General features: G+C 47.9%; 1 protein-coding gene across 1 annotated transcript; it reads right to left on the bottom strand.

Moving 5' to 3' along the window:
• Positions 1-208: 208 nt before the first annotated feature.
• On the bottom strand, positions 209-3,438 carry LOC120698564 (tubby-like F-box protein 8). Its single transcript, XM_039982244.1, has 5 exons — positions 3,124-3,438; positions 1,959-2,512; positions 1,720-1,807; positions 1,326-1,458; positions 209-1,232 (listed from the first exon to the last, which is right to left on the bottom strand). The coding sequence occupies exons 2-5, from the start codon at positions 2,322-2,324 to the stop codon at positions 461-463; spliced, it is 1,359 nt and encodes a 452-aa protein (XP_039838178.1). The 5' UTR covers positions 2,325-2,512; positions 3,124-3,438; the 3' UTR covers positions 209-460.
• Between the last annotated feature and the right edge of the window lie 15,821 nt (positions 3,439-19,259).

Below are 19,259 nucleotides of genomic sequence, written 5' to 3'. Positions count from 1 at the left end.
CCCGCAGATCATGCCATGATGGTACATGGTGGCTGGTGACTGACCAACCATATTGAAAGGGTAAAAAAGAGGGAGGAAGGCTCCAGCGAGCGAGACAACGGGATGCACGCGTTACAATAATGCAGAGCACCCATGCACAGCAGAATTGAAAAGTAATGTGCTCACTTTGATTCGGTGCTCCAACATGCCGCAGAACCCACACGGAAGCTGTAAACAATTCATCAGGGGAACCTTTTCACTTTAAGGGTGGAATCTGATGCGCATCATACGAAAGCCACCCACCATGATGCCGGCAGGTGAAACGTACATGGTCAGAAGTTTGGTTCCAAGGCTACAACATGAAGCACAACACAATACAACCATTAGAGAACACAACAACTGCAAAAGCATCATCTTGAATCCTAGGGCCAAATGCATCTCTTCTTTTGTGCATTTCCAGCTCCACGTCCATCATGTCTATCTACTCACAGGCTAATTTGGTGTCGAAGCTACTCAAACAGATTGCGAAAGCCTGGAAGGCTGAGAGCGGGTAGCGGTAGTCCATGGTGAACATATCTTTCGCCACCTTACCAAACTGCAGGATGACCTTGTCCTGGTCCGGTGGAGCAGGTTGCGATGGGGTTGGAGCCCCAGCAGCTGGGGGCTGGCTTGATGCGGCGATCAGCTGGAAATTCTTCACCGAGGCAATGGTTACACGGCCGCGGAAGTTAAGGCACCAGCATTGCAGCTGTTCATGCCACCTGGGCGCCTTGTTGCGAAGCACAAGCGACCTCTCCTTATTTTGTCCCTCTTCATCTCCAACTCTGGCACCTCCGGCAATGTCGGAAAAGCGGGCGCTGCTGAAGTCACGGACACTGCTGAAGTCGCGGGAGCTGCTGAAATCCATGGACCGGTCCATGATGGATGACTTGGAGAAAGAGGTGGTGCTGCGAAAAGACTCCTCTAATGCTCGAGGCAGAATCTGCTCGGGCTGTCCAGGGACTATGCCGCCAGGCTCAACTGCAGAGGCAGGTATGGAGTGCATGACACAGTGCATCCGCCTAGGGCCCCTTGTGCCAAGGACATTTAGCTCGTACGTCACCTGAGCTATGTTGTAGCTACCAGTTGGCACCTTAGGGGAGACTTTCTTGGAGTTGAATCTCCGGCTGGTCCGTCCAGCGTGAGGGACAATAGCCCCATTATAAGGGGGCTGTGTGTCATAGATCATAAATTTTGTGCCTACGAAGTTGGACCTGGAGATGATAAGAAACACCTCAATTAGCTTACACAATCAAATAAACAGGATAAAAAGTTAAAGGTTTGCTATCCACAAGCATTTCAATTACCTAATTTTTCCAATATATGTGCTGCTCGATCTCGAGATGTTGTCAGCATCCATCGAGATAACATACTCTGTGCAGGTTGTTTTGCGGTTCCTTTTAGCTGATAAGAGGAACTTGCCATTCTCCGTAAGTACAGCTGGTCCCCAAAAACACACAAAAAATGAGTCAACAATGTACCAACTTTTCAAACATATGAACAAAATGTAGCAGAAGTTTAGCTGGGCCATAAACCAAAAAAGAAAATAATTGGCAGAACTGTTCAAAACATGGAACCAGAACAAAGTACCAGAATGGATACTTGATGATAGCAGGCATTTACCAAAATATTTTTTTGAGGCAATGCTAAAACAGTAAAGGAAGGATATACTCGTACAAGGAAAAGAAAGGTGCAACATACCAGTGCTCAGGCACAAGTATAGATGATATGTAGACTTTGATTTATCTCGCTTTATGAAACATTGAATCATTCCATCTCGATGACCGGGCTGTGAAGACAAGCGTTAGGAAATGTTATTAATACTATGAAAGATGTAAGAATAAGCATTGGGAAATGCCATTATTAGGAACAATATCATTCCTAGAAGCATTCAGGTAATAAGGTCAAGGATTTATTTCATTAGAGAATGTAATGCTTACCTGCTTTAAAGAAACTGGGAAGGTAAGCTTCCCACAGAACTCCGGGCTGAGCACGATCTCCCGGCACATCTCCCTCCATGCCCGACAAACAGCAGCGCAGGATACAACATTCTTGCGATTTGGCCAGGTTCTCTCACTGGATTCCAGCCTCCGGATCACATCCCGGAGGAGCTCGGGAGGGAGATTAGCCCAATGGCTCTCCTGGATTATGAGATCTGTATCACGGAGCTCATGCACCGTGCTCTGAGATTTGCCCCTGTGATGCCCGGTGAGTCCGGAAAGGCCAGCTATGGTCACCTCAAAGCTCCGCCTCGACAGGCTACCAAAACCGTCCCGAACATCACGAACAATGCTGCGAAACGACATCTACGCCAACCGGAACAGAGCTGTAAGGCCTACAAGAACCTTGGGGGCTTAGCCTGCGAATATATAGCAGGGAAGGTATCCAACAGCCTTCCTGGTGGCTCCACTTATGGAACAGTGGAGATCACGCCACCCCAGAGGAGATTGCTGCTTTTGGGTGTGCCTACACAGAAGCAGTGGACGATTTGTTCCTGCGAGAAGAAAAGAATCTTGATGCGAAAGCGTGTAATATTAGCATGGAATAGAGCTAGCGACATATTTATGATATAGGAATAATAGACCGATTCCAAGAACAGATCGCCACTGTTTACCACACGGGAGACAGCGAGCCTATGAGACTGAGACTGAACTAATATTACAACAGAATTTCAAGAGCGCGGCTGCGAGAGAAGGAAAAGAAAAACATTTTAGTCTCTCGGAGAGGTCCATGACACACGAACCATTCTGGTGGCATGTCGCAACATTTCGAGAAAGGTACAGGCAACCCATTCCTATACTAGAAATTAGGCGCTCGTCGAAAGATCAAAGGGACCCCTTTTTTCCCGACTCAACGATGGACAAAGGTGGGAGTGTGGGGTGAAAAGGGGAAACCTTTTACGGAACAAATCGAGCAACAAATCGACGGGCCACAGAATCTCAGAAGAGATGGGCGCGAGATCTAGCAGGTCTGCCAGCAGGGGCGGACGCAGCATACTTACATGTATTTTGTAATAACTAGGTCAGATCCGAACACGAATAGCTTACAATAGGGTTTGGGGCGGTCCTGGCGGGAAGGGAAGAGGAGGGGCGGGGCGGGGCATACCTTGTGGGTTCGTCGCCGGCGAAGACGTGCCGAAGCCCAGTCGTCGCCGCCGGGAAAAGGAAGACCGGGAGAGAAGAGAGAGGTGAATCGGGGAGGACGGGGGTCGGGGCGGGCGAGAGAGGTGGAGGTGAGAGGCGAACGCGCGCAGCAGATGGGGAGGAAGAGGAACGGGGGGGCGGGGGAGTGGGTGCGGAGACTGGGGAAGGCTCGAGACGGAGACCCGGAGCCGGAGCGGAGGTAGGCGAGCGGAGGAGGGAGGAAGGTGAGAAAGAGAGGAGGAGGCAGCAGGCGTGCGTGTTGTTTATTATCCGCCCCGGTCCACGGCGGGGGTTGACCATCCCGTTCCGTTCCGTTTGGGAGGGAGGGGAGGGAGGGAGGGAGGCGATGCTGTGTCCCTTTCGACTCGGTCGGCCCGGTGCCCGGAGCCACAGAACGCGGGTCGCCTTTGGTGTACTCGATCCGTTGGTCCGTTCCTACCGTGGCAGGGACAGGGGAGGGCAGCTGCACGCCAACGCTAACGACTCGCACGTCGACTCGTGCTCCTGATGTGGTCTGTTTGGAGTGAGGTGCCGCTAGTATCCCGTCAGGCAAACTTATCTTTCTTTTTTTAAAAAAAAAGAAAAACATTTGGACCCTAAGCCAGCATCTGCTCGAGTGCATTCATGTTGCAGAGGAGGTGAACCGAGAATCCGAGATCTTGTATACCAACGAAACCATCTGTTATACACAGACAAGAGCGGGTGTTTTCATCTTTTTTTTGAGAGAAAAAAATTATGATAATCTTATTTTCTCACATGCGCTCTATCCGCCACTACGGAGCTACCGGTACGTGCTTGATATATTTATCCAATCTTCACTTACCAACGCTTGATATTTTTATACAATTGCGACTCACAATCTGATCATTGCGACCCACTGATCGGTAGTACTAGTACATTTATGCATATTTGATTACAATGTCTATATTTATTGTATCATAATCTCTTGTTACATGCAGTGACACATCTAGGATTTTACTAGCGGGTATACTGCCCCAAAAAAAATAGCTAACAATATAATTCATAAATAATTCATCTAATAGTACAAAATTTTTTGAGAAATTTGATAGTATCATACAAAGTTTTAAACACAACAATTAAGCGTAAATATTGCATAAAATAAATATAAATTGTCTAAACAAATTAGGTCCAAAATGTACATAAAAAGAAGATTACGTACCTACAGTAGTTTTTGAAAAAAAAAGAGATGTGATGTCTCTGTTCCTCTTCATATAGGTCAACAACTCTACAAATAAATGCGCAAGATCTGGCCTTAGCTGATTGATGATTAATTCTCAAACAATACTACTTAAGCGTATGTATACTCTTATGTGATTGCACGAACTTACCTAGGCCCTGTTTAGTTCCCTACCGTGTAAACATGTGATTGCACGAACTTACCTAGGCCCTGTTTAGTTCCCTACCGTGTAAACGCAAATTTTTTTTTGCGATAGAATCTTGCTAATTTGAAGTACTAAATGAAGTTTATTTACAAAACTTTTTGCACAGATGTGTTGTAAATCGCGAGACGAATCTAATGATGCTAATTAATCTATGATTAATTAATAATTAGCGGATGGTTACTGTAGCATCCCTGTTGCAAATTATGGATTAAGTAGGCTCATTAGATTCGTCTCGTGATTTACAGCCCATCTATGAAAAAAGTTTTGTAAATAGACTTCATTTAGTACTTCAAATTAGTAAGATTCCTTCGCGAAATTTTGCGTTTTTGTGTTTACGGGGTTGGAACTAAACAGGGCCCTACTAGCTATTGGCAATTTGATCGACCTGTAGAATTGCTTGTCTGTCAGGTGCTCTAGAAAACAAATTAAAGGGCACCGATCGTCCAATCGTTAAATGCATTCTTGTCTTGTGGCGTTAGATACTTGCATAGTGCTTTAATTTTCCTGGTCCCTTGCGTGAACAAAATTCACAAGGCTTAGATGGAACTTGGAAGCGTCATGAACATAGGAACGCACCTGTATCGTTAAGCTTTGGAATTTGGATGACAACAGACTAGCAAAGTACTGGATTGCAGCTGCAGGCGGTTGGATCGGAGCCATAGAGGAGCATAAGCCGTGAGCGTCGCTGCTTGTGCTGTGGTTTGCGCTGTGAGTAAAGAAAAAGAAAACGATCATTCCTCCCTCTTCCTCTGGTGACGTGCAAGACCCTGTTTTGTGCTGTGCTAGTGAATAGTGATATTTTGACCGCTAATTATAGTATCAAACAAAGTCAGTTGACAAAACTAAAAACCCTGAAGAATCTAATAAGACATTTGAGCGCGCGATTACAGGTTCGTCGCAAAAAATTACACTCATCTCTGAATTTTTTTTATAAATTAACATCATTTATTATTTTATGCATAGAACATTCTATCGAGTTGGGAACAAGACTGGCGGCGAAGCTTGGTTGTGCCGGGGAGAAGTTGACATCGACTCCGTTCGGCGACGGATGGAAGAGGTGGCCATCCTTCTTCTGCGGCTGTCGTTCCCTCTGCTTGCTGTCGCTGCCGGCGTCGGGGTGGAGTGGATTTTGGTCCTCCGGGTCGATCCAGGCGGAGCTTTTGGTGTTGCTGGCGATGGCGGTGGTGGCGGAGCGGTGCTGCCGCTGGCCTCCAGGGCCGGGTGCGGCGGCTTGGCGCGGTGCGGCGGCTCGCGGGGCCGGGTGGCGCGCTTGCCAGTGCGGGTGCTGCCCGTGGCGGCTGCTGGTGGCTGCTGCGGCGGCGCTTCTCCGCGGCTGCGGGTCCGTGTCTCGTCATTGGTCCGGTGGCTGTTGCTTGGCGGGGGTGACGGCTTCGCTTTGCAATAATTTCCCCCGGCTCTTCCTCGTCTTCGTCGGTGTTGGTGCCTATGCCGGCGACGAGCCTGCGGGGTTTCTTCTGTTCCCGATGGCGCTTGGTCGGGGGAGACGGCTCCATCTTTGTGGAATTCGGTACTCCAGACTTCTCCCTCATTCGTCGGTGCGTGCTCCAGTGCCGGCGTCGGGTCTGTGAGTCTTGCATCGGAGTTTCAGCAGCCTTTTGGCTTTTCTTTTTGTCTGTCGATGCCTCTCACGCGTGGAACCACAAAGGTATTGCGACGTGTCCGTCGCCTACGGATTTATCCGGTGATGTCAAGAAAGACGCTGTTCTGGTCTACGTGTGTAGGTGTAGGTTTGTTTTGTTCATATGTGGTGTGTGTTGCGTTGTTGTCCATACATGTACGAACATATACTACATCTGCATATATCCAGATGAGAGGTTTCAAAAAAAAAAGCAGTCCCAGCAGTCACGCAGCTTTTCACCGAGGGCGCCGAGGCCACAGACAAACCAACACGTCTCTGCCCGGTTCCTGTGCGCCTGCTTTCCGCTGCGGCTGCTGCTGCTGGTTCGTCATCAACGACGCCGCCAAACCTCTTTCTGCCGGTGCGCGGTAAAATAAATGCACGGCGCTGACGGGGTCGGCCGCCGCCCGGCGCGGGTGTGAAAAGCCGCGCGCGACGCCGTGCTCGCCGCGGGGCTCGACCGGCATCCGGCGCTCACTCATTAGCCGCGGCCGCAACCAGAAGAAAGGAACCCCTTTTTCCATTGACAGCCGCCATTAAAAGCAGAGATGGTTTGGCATACTCTTAACCTCGCACGGAAGTCGTAATTAAATAATTTTATCGCACGGGCCGCCGGGCCGGCCGGAGCCGAGCCGCGCGGCGGGGAGGCCCCAGTCGGCGCGTCCTGTCCGCTAGGACTGGCTGGTGCGGCGCCGCGGTGCGCCCGTGCCGTCCCGGGGCTGTCGCGCTCGGAACGAACGGAACCAGGTCAGGTCGGCGGTGCGCGTACTGACTACTGAGTCATGGCACGCGACTGGATTGTTGCCACTTTTTTTTTGGCAATCCCCACGATGTGCGTGTGCTTGCTTCTGCTGCCGAACGAAGTGTACTCTCGGTTCTCCCTTCTACGGATGGATGAGGAAGGGAGCGAGTGCGTTTGCTTGCTACAGTAGTCTTTTTTTAAGAACCGTACTACAGTAGTCTCCGAGTCAACCGGAAACGCATGACAAAAAGAAGTTTGTTTGGTTCGGTTCCAATGAAGTTGCTCGCGAGACTGAGCGAATTCCCCATTTTCTTCTTATAAGAAACTGCGATCGATGTGGCTTACTATTATCTAATGGTAGCAGTGTAGGTGTTGCACTTGAGACGCATGCTGGAATTAGCTGGAACATCTCCCACGAAATCATGGCCCTCGTGTCGCATGGACTCTACGATGGTGGAGTACTTCTCTAGGTTAGGTGCGGCGCCGATCTTTGTCTCGTGCGCGCGTGCGCACGGTCGCGCGATCCTCATCCGCACCCTGGTGACAGGTGCCCCTGATACCGGCCGGCGGCCGCGATGTGCTCCTACGTGTCCCTCGAAGAAACAAAAGAAGAGGCTCGGAAACTACTACCAAGCCCTCAGGGGAACGTGGCATGCAATCCAAAGTATCGAAGAAATAGCCAAAACCAAAGGGGGCTACAATGATTTGATTTACTATAGGTTGGAAATAGCAGCCCCTCTCCAGCAAACCAAAAAAAAAACAGGTATCTCAATTCCATACGTTCTCCACACAACCAACAGCCGCGTAATAACAAAAAAAAAAGGTTCAATAATCCCGGTCCATACGAATCAAACAAAGGAACTTCCTCGCCGAAATGGCGACGAGGAAAAAAAAATTAACAATGAAGTGGTAGGGTCGTGGCACGCCTCAGACAATCTGGGAACCAAAAACGAAACTCGCAAGAACGCCGTCATTTTACGTGATGATTGGATGCAAGTGGCCAAGTGCAATGGTGTATGGATATCAGGCGACGCTCGCCGGAGTGGACGCCGGGAGCTCGCCGGCCGCCTCCTCTGTCGCCGGCGTTTCCTTCTCCTTGTCCTGATCAGCGTCCTCCTTGGGAACCGCCTCCTTTTCCTTTGGTTCGCCGTGCTCTTCTGTCTCAGCTGCTGTGGTCGTAGTAGCTTCCTGGCACACGGGGAGGCGACGCAGTCAGACGAGGCTCACCAACATAGCAACATTTGCATGACACAGTTTCATTTAAAAAAAATTGAAGTGACGCAATTTAGCAGAGAGCCACGGCCCACGTAAATGAGAACTATGGCCACCGGGAGCATTATTGACTAACTGGGCCTGCTTCACGCAAACCTTGCAAATCTTAGATAATATGGGCCAGATCTTAGAGAAAAAAAAGGCTAAATGCGAGGGCCCATGTCTTGGAAGCAGAGGCCTGTTCCAAATAAAATCTTCCTTCTCCATTTGTTTACCCGGAATGGCGCTCACGCACACTCAATTGCTAAGGGTTTGCAAAGTTTCTACGAATAACAACAAAGCTACCAAGAGCATACAATGAATTTCACGAAACTTTTGACCATCATGCCACACAAAACGTTAGCCACGGGGAAAGACAAGCTCGGAAGTTGAGATCATTCTGCGCACCTCACTTCGTGGCGCCACGACGGCCTGGCTCGCCTCTTCCGTCGCCGGGACCTCCTCCTCGTCCTTCCGCAGCTCCCCCTCGGCCGCCGGAGCCCGCGGCGGCTCGGCCGGCGGAGGGGCGTCGTCCCCGTCGCTCGTCTTCGGTTTCGTCCCGCAGTTCCCCATCGTCGTCTCCGCGCGCGCGCCTTGCCGATGTGCTGGAAGAAAGCAACGAACAAGAAGGCGATCGAGGATTGCTGCGGCGCGGAGGAGCTCAGAAAAGTACTTGGCGACACGGACGAAGTCGACGGTGTATAAGAGGCAGCTGTGCTGTGTGGCGCTCGATCAGCCCGGCCGGAGTGGACGGCCGGTCAGTGCAGCTGGCCAAAGCTTTGGTATCAGCGATGATTTTTTTCATAGTTGTGTGTGTGTGTGTGACATATGGCTGCGATCAGGATCATTAAGGCAGCTGCAACATTTTTTCTTCTGAGGGCTAAGGCGGCTGGAATATGATTATCCCGTAAGATAATACTCCCTCCGTTCCAAATTATAGGTCATTCCAAAAATCATAGAGAGTCAAATCATCTCAAAGTTCGACCAAAATTATAGAGAGAAATATAAAGATTTATGACATCAAATAGATGCACTATGAAAATATAACTAACAAATAATCTAATAATATTTAATTGGTATCATAAATATTATTATCTTGTCATATAAATGTGGTCAAACTTGAAAAACTTTGACTCTTCAAAATTTTTAAAATAACTTATAATTTGGAACAGAGGGAGTACCCGGGAGCTGGGCAGTTAGTTGCCACTACTACTGTCATACAGGATATGGTTGGAAAATCGTCATACGGGATCTGCAGCACGGATTCATCGTGGGCGTCACTACTACTGTCGTGGCACATATTTGGGCACATATATATTTCGTCATATTGGGAAGAAAAAACATGAGTTGCATACGTGCTTCCTCGATGCTCACACAACTTAAACGTCAGATACAGATTATTGGCCCGAATGAGATTATCGGAAGCCATCCAAAAGGCACAAAAACTGGACGAGGGCCACCTTCTCATCCAAGAACATTTGAATCCAAGTACAGATTTGGGCGCATATACAACAATGATCTTGTACACGAAAACCTCGTAAACGATATCCGGCGTATTGGTAGTTGGTACAAGTTTGACGACGAAACCTAGACAGTACATGTTTTTCAGCGTTTTTGGCCGAATTTCTCACGGACATGTCTGCGAAGCCGCCTGAGACCATCCCGGGCAGCTAGGAAGATGAGCTTGCCTACCATCCACGAGAGCACGTAAACGCAGACGTACATCTCGCCGTAGATCCTGTACGCTTTGCTGCGCAGCACGACGGACCGGCGGCTAGCCGGCGGCGTGCCCCGGCGTCCTCGAATTCCTCCTCCCGCAGCGACCGCCGCCATGCCCTCGCCTTTCTTCGCTGCCTCCGTCGGCGTCGTTTCCACCGCCGAGAAGCAGGAGCCGTGACCCGTGGTCACCAGAAAATTATTATTACGGGGCGCCGGCACCAGCGAGGTGTTCTTGTACGCCGAAGAGTAACTAATTCGAGGAAGGAGGAGCATGTAGCAGGGCGCGGCAGGGCTGCCCGGAGCCGTAGCGCTCGCCGCGGCCGTCGGCTTCAGCGGATTCAGGGCACGACCAGCAGCTGGTTGCAGAGCGACGGATCTCAGTCTCAGGCGCAGGAGAGCACGAAATGACATACTAGTGATCAGTGGTCTTGTGTTGTTGGTGAGTACAGGAGGAGACGTCAGTTATAATGTCAGTATATATAGGGCCGTGTATGACATCGCTTGCCGGCTTAAACATACCCGCTTTTGGTATTTACGAGGAACTGGTCGCTGGCAAATGGTCGTTTGTGGATGATTACTAGGTGGAATATAAGGCCAGTTTTAGTAGTAGTTTCATGAGCACAGTTATCTAGACTGAGAATTAGATAACTATGTCAGATGAGTTTCAAGCTAAGAGCAGGGCTAATGACACAGCTGGCTAGCTGCGTGAGTTGCTATATATGCGCCAGTTTTTCCGCCCGCTACAGGCTGCGTACTAACCTTTAACTCCAGCCGAGCCCACAAGCAGAGATAGGACGTCCGCTTTCAGCCGGCGGTAAGTGGAACCCTCGCTTTATTCTCTCTCTTCTCCTCTCTTTCCTCCACGTAGAATTTAGGTTGCTTACATCTTGCTATAATACTTGCTCTGATGAAATTCTCCTCGCATCCCATGAAATTTCATGCTTCTTTCTCCTTGTCATGTCAGCAAAATTGATGATATTTAATATCATGAAACTCTCCATGAACCCTCATTGAGACTGACATAATAGAACAACACAAATTTTACAATATAAAACATATGTTGTGCTATTTTGTCAAAAAAAAAGAGTTAGTACTTGTTCAATCTTTATGTTTTCCTTACTTCCATTTTCATTTTAACCATACCTGTCAAGTTTACTAGAAGTATGCATGGTTACATGTAGTGAGGTTGTTTAAGCACATGTACACCAGTTGAAAAAACCGCAACTATTTATGTGCAAGTTTCTTTTTTTTCCTTCTTGCACAAGTTTTTGTTCGATCTCAAATTTTGCATGATGGTAGATGCTTATGTGATACCTTCTCAACATCCGGTCTTGTTTTGGGTTTTGTGTTTTTGTTTGGACTGCCCTGTATTTTTTAGTTGAAAAATAATCAAAACAAACTATCGGGCGGAGCTCAGGCCACCCTTTGCTTTGTCTGCCCAAACCTGGCCCTGGGTCGCGGGGGGCGGGGGGGGGGGGGGGGGGGGGGGGGACCTAAAATGCCCATGGCTAATCTACGTGCAAAAACCAGAAAATAAAAAATCTAGTAAAAATGGTCAACAGCCACACGCTTATTTTCAGAAGAATTTTTTTGCAATATTTGGGGAGGCGTTGGGAGGTATTTCGTATTTGATGTGTCTATGATATGGGTCTAATTGAGGGTAGCCGTTGGGAGGCGTCAATGAGAAGGCATCAGATATGTCTATGGTGGGTGGGCCCATATGTGCCGTAATACCTCCCAACACCTCCAAAGTTAAGAAAATTAGAAATTCATGATAATTTCATTTTTATAGTTATTTTTAATAAAGGTATCATAGTAAATTCACAATTATAGAAATAATATTCTAAGTGCTGGGATTTATCCCGCCTTGCCATCCCAAGTTGCTGTGATCTGCTTATAAACCTGAGTTCTCGCTGCCGTTTCGAAATTTCGAAACTTGCTAGCCAATCACTATCCTTGTGTTGGGTTCGGGTTCGGGCCCTTTAGCAGCGGGTTGAGCCCATCCTCGGTTCCCTGCATGTTGGGCTCTTACACCTCCTAAAAGGCAATTATTTTTCTATCTCATGTATTTTTTTTTCTAATTCTACCTCAACAATGTTATTTTTGCCGTAAGTAATTCCATGAACCACTTGTTTTACCATGCCTGATGGATGCTAATTGATATGCACAGTACAGCATTTAGTAGGAACAATGTTTCAACACATCTAATTCATTAGCTATATGAAAATCAATACGGATATGTGTCTCAACGTGGATATGTGTCTGACACTATGTCATAGTCCATTTATCCCCTAATTAAGCCTGACAAATGGACCATGATTCCCAACATGGATCATAATTTCATTAAAGCCACATGTGTGATGGAGTGATCTCAGATATATAGGGTACCCATAAAGATTGTTGAGGCCGCAGACAGTCGCAAGGATATCACAACCATCGGTATGCACAAGGTTTGTAACACTAAGTTAAAAATTTGGATACTAAATAAAATATCTACAAAATATTTGAGTTTATTAGCAATTATTTAGATTTTCTAATTTTATCATAATTTCATAAAGGCAAATAACAATATTATATGTATAATATTATTGAATATAAGGTAAGAACATGTTATTTGCATTCATTATGCCTGAATTTATTTTATTGTATTGAATCTTACATGAACTTGTTTGAATTTGAAATTATTAAATATCTCTCTGTGGAGGTTTTTGTATATTCATTAATTTCTTCAGGCTTACATAGTTACATGCTTACTCTGCATAAGTGAGGTCAACTGATCTCTGTTACCTTTGGACAGAGGAGAGAAGAATGAGCCAGTGAGAGAGTAGCTCTGCTGTGTACATATGAAGAGGTTAGATACATGGGCCATATGGGCCTTGATATTCCTAACACCCCCCTTCAAACTCAAGGTGGAAGCGGAGGATCTAAGCATTGAGTTTGAGCAAGTGAAGTCGATGCTGCTCTCGAGTTTGTCTTTGGTGAAAAAATCTGCTAACTGCATTTCTGATGGCACATACTGAAGAGCAATTGTTTTCTGATGACAGTGCAACCGAGTGAAGGAGACATCAACACCAATATGCTTTGTAAGTTCATGCTTCACTGGATCATTGGCAATTTGTATAGCTCCAGTATTATCGCAAAGAAGAGGTGTGGGAGCATCAGAGGAAATGCCAAAATCAGCTAATAACCATCGAAGCCATACAATCTCTGAAGTGGTAGTGGCAAGTGCTCGAAGTTCTACCTCTGTACTAGACCGTGATACAGCCGTTTGCTTCTTAGACTTCCATACAAGAGGAGAAGAGACAAGAAGAATGCAATAACCAGTGACAGAACGACGATCGGTCGGATCACTCGCCCAAGTGGAGTCGGAATAAGCATGAAGACGAAGCGGACTGTCACGAGCATAAAGCAAACACTGAGATGACGTCCCCCTCGAGTATCTCAGCACACGAAGCAAATGGCCAAAATGAACTGAAGTAGGTGCGCTCACAAATTGACTCAAAATATGGACTGCATGAGCAATGTCAGGTCTGGTAACAGTGAGATAAACAAGGCTGCCCACAATATGCCTATATCGCGAGGGATCCGCCAGAGGTGTACCATCAGTAGGGCGAAGCTGCAAGTGAAGATCCATTGGTGTTGCAGCCGTCCGATTATCAGTAATGCCAGAACGAGTAACAAGATCTTGTATATATTTGGATTGAGAAAGGTAAAAACCCTTGGCAGAATGCAAAACCTCAATCCCTAAGAAATAACTGAGAGGACCCAAATCAGACATCTGAAATTGCTCACCAAGGTGCTTCTTGACATGAGAAATGTGTTCCACATCATCACCCGTAATCAACATGTCATCAACATAGAGGAGAAGCAAAGTACGACCTCGTGGAGATACATGAATAAATAAAGCAGGATCATTAGCACTAGGTGAAAAACTAGCAGCCCGTATCACCGAGACAAAACGCTCAAACCAGGCACGATGAGCCTGTTTAAGACCATATAATGCACGACGAAGGCGACAAACATGTCCTGAAGGTGCATTGACACCTGGTGGGGGCTGCATATAAACTTCCTCATGTAAATCACCATGGAGAAAAGCATTCTTGACATCCATCTGAGATATAGTCCAAGAGCAAGAAGCAGCTACTGCAATTAGAGTGCGAACAGTGGTCATGTGAGCAATGGGAGCAAATGTCTCATCATAATCAAGACCTGGAGTTTGCTGAAAACCTCTGGCAACCAAACGAGCTTTATATCTCTCAATAGAACCATCTGATTTGGTTTTAATTTTGAAAACCCATTTGCATGTGATAGGGATAGCATGTGACGGCAGTGGAACAAGATCCCAAGTTCCTGTACGATCAAGGGCAGCAAGCTCCTCAGACATAGCAAGCTGCCCCTCTGGAATACGAGCAGCTTCCTGATAAGTGGATGGCTCAACAATAACAGTACTCACACGTGGAAAACCCAACTTGTCAGGAGGCTCAATAGTAGTGCGATCCCGTAGATGATATCGTGGACCAGCCTGTAACTCATCAGAGATAGCATGTGACTACTCAATAATGTCATATCCATCTAAAACAGGAGTATCCGGACTGGCCGAGGAAGTAGGACTAGGCGTAAGCCCTGTGCGACGACGAGTGTAGACATGCGTTATAGGTGGTTTAGAGGGCAGAGGTGGTGGTGGAGTGGATGTGGTGGAAGGAGTAGGATCAGGAATAAGGGTAACAGAAGGAGGAGGAGGTGGTGGTGGTGGTGATATGACATCATCACTAGATGAAATAGGAGGAAGAAAAAGAAATGATGTGGACTCTGTGGGAGAATATGAGGGTTGAGTAGAAGGGTTATAGAAGAAAGGACGATTCTCAACAAATGTTACATCACGAGATATACGCATGCGACGAGAGGAAGGATCATAGCAACGATAACCCTTATGCTCGGGACTATAACCTAGAAAAACACATTCAACGGACCGAGCAGTTAACTTAGTTCGCTCACGAGGTGCAAGTAAGACATAGCATGTGCACCCAAAAACTCGGAGATGGTCATAGTTAGGAGGTATACCAAAAAGAACCTCACCAGGACATTTGCCAGCAAGTTTGGAGGAAGGTTGCCGATTAATGAGATAAGCAACAGTAGAGACAGCTTCTCCCCAAAAATGAGAAGGCACAAAAGATGCAATGAGAAGTGTGCGAGCAGTCTCTATAAGATGGCGATGTTTACGTTCAGCAACACCATTTTGAGCATGAGCACCTGCACATGAAAGCTGAGCAAGGGTGCCCTCGGAGGTCAGAAACTGGCGAAAAGCTGAAGACAAGTATTCACCTCCAGAATCAGAACGAAAAACTTTAATAGCGGTGGAAAACTGAGTGTGGACCATGCGAGCAAAGGACTGGTAAATAGAACACAGTTGGGATCGATGTTTCATAAAGTAAATCCAAGTGTATCGAGAATGATCATCAATGAAAATGACATAATAGCTATGACCACCCTTAGAAGCAAAAGGCGAAGGACCCCAGACATCTGAGTGAATAAGATCAAAAGGTTGAGCAGACTGAGAAGTACTACTAGAATATGGGAGTTGTACTTGTTTGCCAAGCTTGCAACCCTTACAATGAAAGCTAGAATCAATAGGAATATGACCTAGATGTCCCTGATGAATCAAGGTGGACAATCGAGACCCACAAAGGTGGCCAAGACGATGGTGCCACTTGGCAAAAGATGAGGCTGACGAAGACACAGCCGACGACGCATGGGCAGCGGAAGAAGGAAGGCGTAAAGTATCCAAAACATAGAGGTTAGAAGAATCCCTACGACGATGACAAGTCCCAATCACATTCCCTATTCGACGGTCCTGAATGAAGCAGGATGACTCATCAAATCCAACAAAGCAGTTCATATCAGCTATTTGACCCACTGAGAGAAGATTCATAGCTAGCTGAGGTACGCAGGAAACATCATGTATATAGAAATGAGGAGACTGAAGAGAACCCTGATGAGTAATATGGCAAGCTGTTCCATTGGCTGTATTGATAGAACTACCATTAGTGACAGGCTTACAAGCTACCAATTTGGACCTGTCGGATGTCACATGGAAAGAAGCCCCTGAATCCAAAAACCAAGTCTCCGGGGTAATGTAATCTGAAGCAGCTGCAATAGCAATTGTATTGGTTGAATCTGACATGTTGAAGTACTGAAAACACTTACTGCAACAAAGAGCTGGGGACCTCAATAGTAGAGAAGATGACCTGCAGTCTCCAGAGACAACAACAAGGGACCTTATCTATTCTCAGCCTTCGTGTGCAACACCAAAGTAGCATAATGATAGCACCAGCAACAAGATGACGTGCTGCAGGCTTGCTGATCAGGTAGAACCAATCAGAACGGAGCAGCACAGCAGAGCAGAGCACCTCCAGAGCAAAGCACCAGGCAGAGCAGAGCACCTGCCCCTTTCCTTTCTGCAGAACACCAGCAGAGCAGAGCAGGGGCGCACAGCTTGGACGGGCCGGCAGCAGAGCAGAGCAGCACCAGCACCAGCAGAAGAAGACGGGCGGGCGGAAGCCACGACGGCGGCGGAGGAGGGGCCGCGACGGCGGCGGAGGGAGGACGAGAGGCGGCGACCAGGCAGCCGGCTGCAGCACCCCACCCCCCCGGCGGACGAGCGGAGATGGAGGCGGGGCGAAGGAGCCGCGACGGTGGGCGGACGGACGTCGCGGACTGAAGATGAGGACGGGCCGCCGCGCGCCGATGGATCCGCGACAGGCAGAGACGAGGATGAAGCAGCGACGGGCGGACAGCCGCCGCAGCGTCCGCGATGGGCGGGCAAACGACAGATCCACGAAGGGCGGCGGCAAAATGAGCAGCCGGCGGCCGGCAACCGGCAGACGACCGCCGGCGGGGGGGGGGGGGGGATGGGATCTCGGGCGGGAGAGCTCTCCCTAACCCAACCTGCTCTGTACCATGTTACCTTTGGACAGAGGAGAGAAGAATGAGCCAGTGAGAGAGTAGCTCTGCTATGTACATATGAAGAGGTTAGATACATGGGCCATATGGGCCTTGATATTCCTAACAATCTCATTCTGACAAAAAAAAACCAGGGCCAATTTCACGATGGCAAAAATGTTTTTTCAGTTTTCATAATTCCTGTACAAAACAAGTAAGCACAAGCACATGGGATCACCACAGTGCTCTTCAGCTTTCACAATCCTCTCCCAGCTAATGGAAATGTTCACTAGGAAAAGCTGAAACTGAAGAAATGTGCTGGGCATAAAATTAAGAGCTCAAAAGGCAAGCCATGCTTCTTGTGATGATCACCTGAATAACCATAGCTGTACCACCATAGCAGATCACCTTAGGAGCTGAAGGACTACTAATTTTCAAAAGAAGCTCAATGGGTGCATTTGTAACTTTGTCCAGATCATATTCTTCTATTAGCTCAGATGAGAAAGGGCTCGTTTACCATCAAATAATACTGATGCAACCCTATTACATAGTAATGTCTTAGAGAAAGAGGTAAAGACTGTACCCAGATTATAGAAGAAATTGGAGACTGAAACACAGCAAGATAACTAGTGAGACGCTGAGGGAAAAAAACTGGAAAGATAAACATTACGAGTGCTAGTTAACATAACACAGAAATGAACATCAGTCAAAACTAGCTTGCATTGATGGTCGGATATCAGACCCAGTGGACAGAAAAATAATTATATATCTTCAGGAGTCCTCTTTAAAATATCCTCCGCGTCGATGATCCATGAAGAAAGGATGTGATCAACTTCTAATCGGCAGCAGGAGTGTGATACACTACTACAGATCGGGCTATTTGTCCCGGTACCAAAGAGCTATTTGTCCCGGTTTTGGAACCGGGATTCGGCCGCCGGGACAAAAGCCTCAAAAGCGCTGGAGGCTTTTGTCCCGGGTGGTAGAACCGGGACAAAATGTCCCTCGCGCTAAAAAATATTTGCGCCCTGCGGGATTGGAACCCAAGATCTATTGCCTAGCACATGTCTTCCTTGCCAACTGAACTAAGTAGTATAGGTGACTCAATAAAGAATAACTCCCTTTTGAACTATCACGTGGAGGGGCCTTTTGTCCGGGTTGGTAACACCAACCGGGACAAAAGGGTTCTTTTGTCCGGGTTGGTACCACCAACCGGGATAAAAGGGGTTGGACCTTTTGTCCCGGGTGGAGCCACCAACCGGGACAAAAGGGGGGCCTTTTATCCGGGTTGGTGGCTCCACCCGGGACAAAAGCCCCTGTCCCCCCGCTGGCCCGGCTAGCCTTTGGACCCGGGACAAAAGCCATCTTTTGTCCCGGGCCCAAAGGTAACCGGGATAAATGACCTGGAACAAAGGCATATTCTGTAGTAGTGATATGATGTGCTTCAATTGGCAAAAGAGTCGGCTCTGCAAAGGCAAAGCCCTTCAAATGCTGAGATACTTCGGAGCGCTTCGGCAAGCAGGTGAGCAATGAGTTACGAACTTCACTGGATTGAAGTCTGAAGCAAACTGCGCAGTTTAGTTATACCAATTAGAACATTACTGGTACTATGCATTAGTAAAAAAGAAAAACAAACTGAAAGCCTGAGGATGTGTAACTCTATATATATCATGATTACTGCAAAGAAAATCAGTACAACTGGTAACCTCCAACCCAGTCAGATAAGAAATAGTATGTGAAGGAGCTGAGAAATTATTCATTCATATTGTCGTGGGATTTCTAGGGTACCCACAGCCGGGTGGCGGAGCGCACCCGCCTATTCCCAGAGAGGGAGTACTCGGGGAGGTACTAGGCGATTGGGCTGGTCTAGCTCTGAGGCGTGCACACGAGAACACACGATCTAAAGTGGTTCGGGCCGCCGGAGCGTAATACCCTACGTCCACTGGGAGAAGTTTTGATCTCTGTTGTGTATGAATCTATCCTCTGCCGGGCCCTGGCTTTCACCCAGCCTGAGTCTTCCTTCTAGCGGGCGCCCCCTTTTATAGACCAAGGGGGCGGATACATAGGACGTTGGGGCCCCGACAGGTGGGCCCAACGTGACTGCGCAGCATACTACGCAGAGTATTCAGATGGGTACAGTGGTTACGGATCTTCCCTCCGATACGCTCTGCTAGCGCTACAGTGGTCTTCTCTTGTCCCGTCACCAAGGTGTCCGTTGGGGGAGCGTAGCTTGCGGCGTAGCCTGTGGAGGCTATTATGTAGGCGTCATAATGGGTGAAGCCGAGCCGTCGTATCCATCTGTTATGGCAGACTTGGCAGGCGCGGCGTGGGCGGCGCCTGCGGCTCCACTATCTTGGTAACACGCGATCAATAGTGCCTCCTGGTCAAAGAATCGCCTTGGCTTCCAC

This window comes from Panicum virgatum, chromosome 3K (genome assembly GCF_016808335.1).
Source record: "Panicum virgatum strain AP13 chromosome 3K, P.virgatum_v5, whole genome shotgun sequence".
Taxonomy (NCBI): Eukaryota; Viridiplantae; Streptophyta; class Magnoliopsida; order Poales; family Poaceae; genus Panicum; species Panicum virgatum.
This window is presented reverse-complemented; position numbering and strand designations above follow the sequence as displayed.

Coding starts and splice junctions, on each gene's coding strand:
- LOC120698564 (XM_039982244.1), bottom strand. CDS start 2,324: ATGTCGTTTCGCAGCATTGTTCGTGATGTTCGGGACGGTTTTGGTAGC. Junction 1,459..1,719: donor ATACTTGTGCCTGAGCACTG/GTATGTTGCACC, acceptor TTTGGGGACCAG/CTGTACTTACGGAGAATGGC. Junction 1,233..1,325: donor ACATATATTGGAAAAATTAG/GTAATTGAAATG, acceptor TATCATCTCCAG/GTCCAACTTCGTAGGCACAA.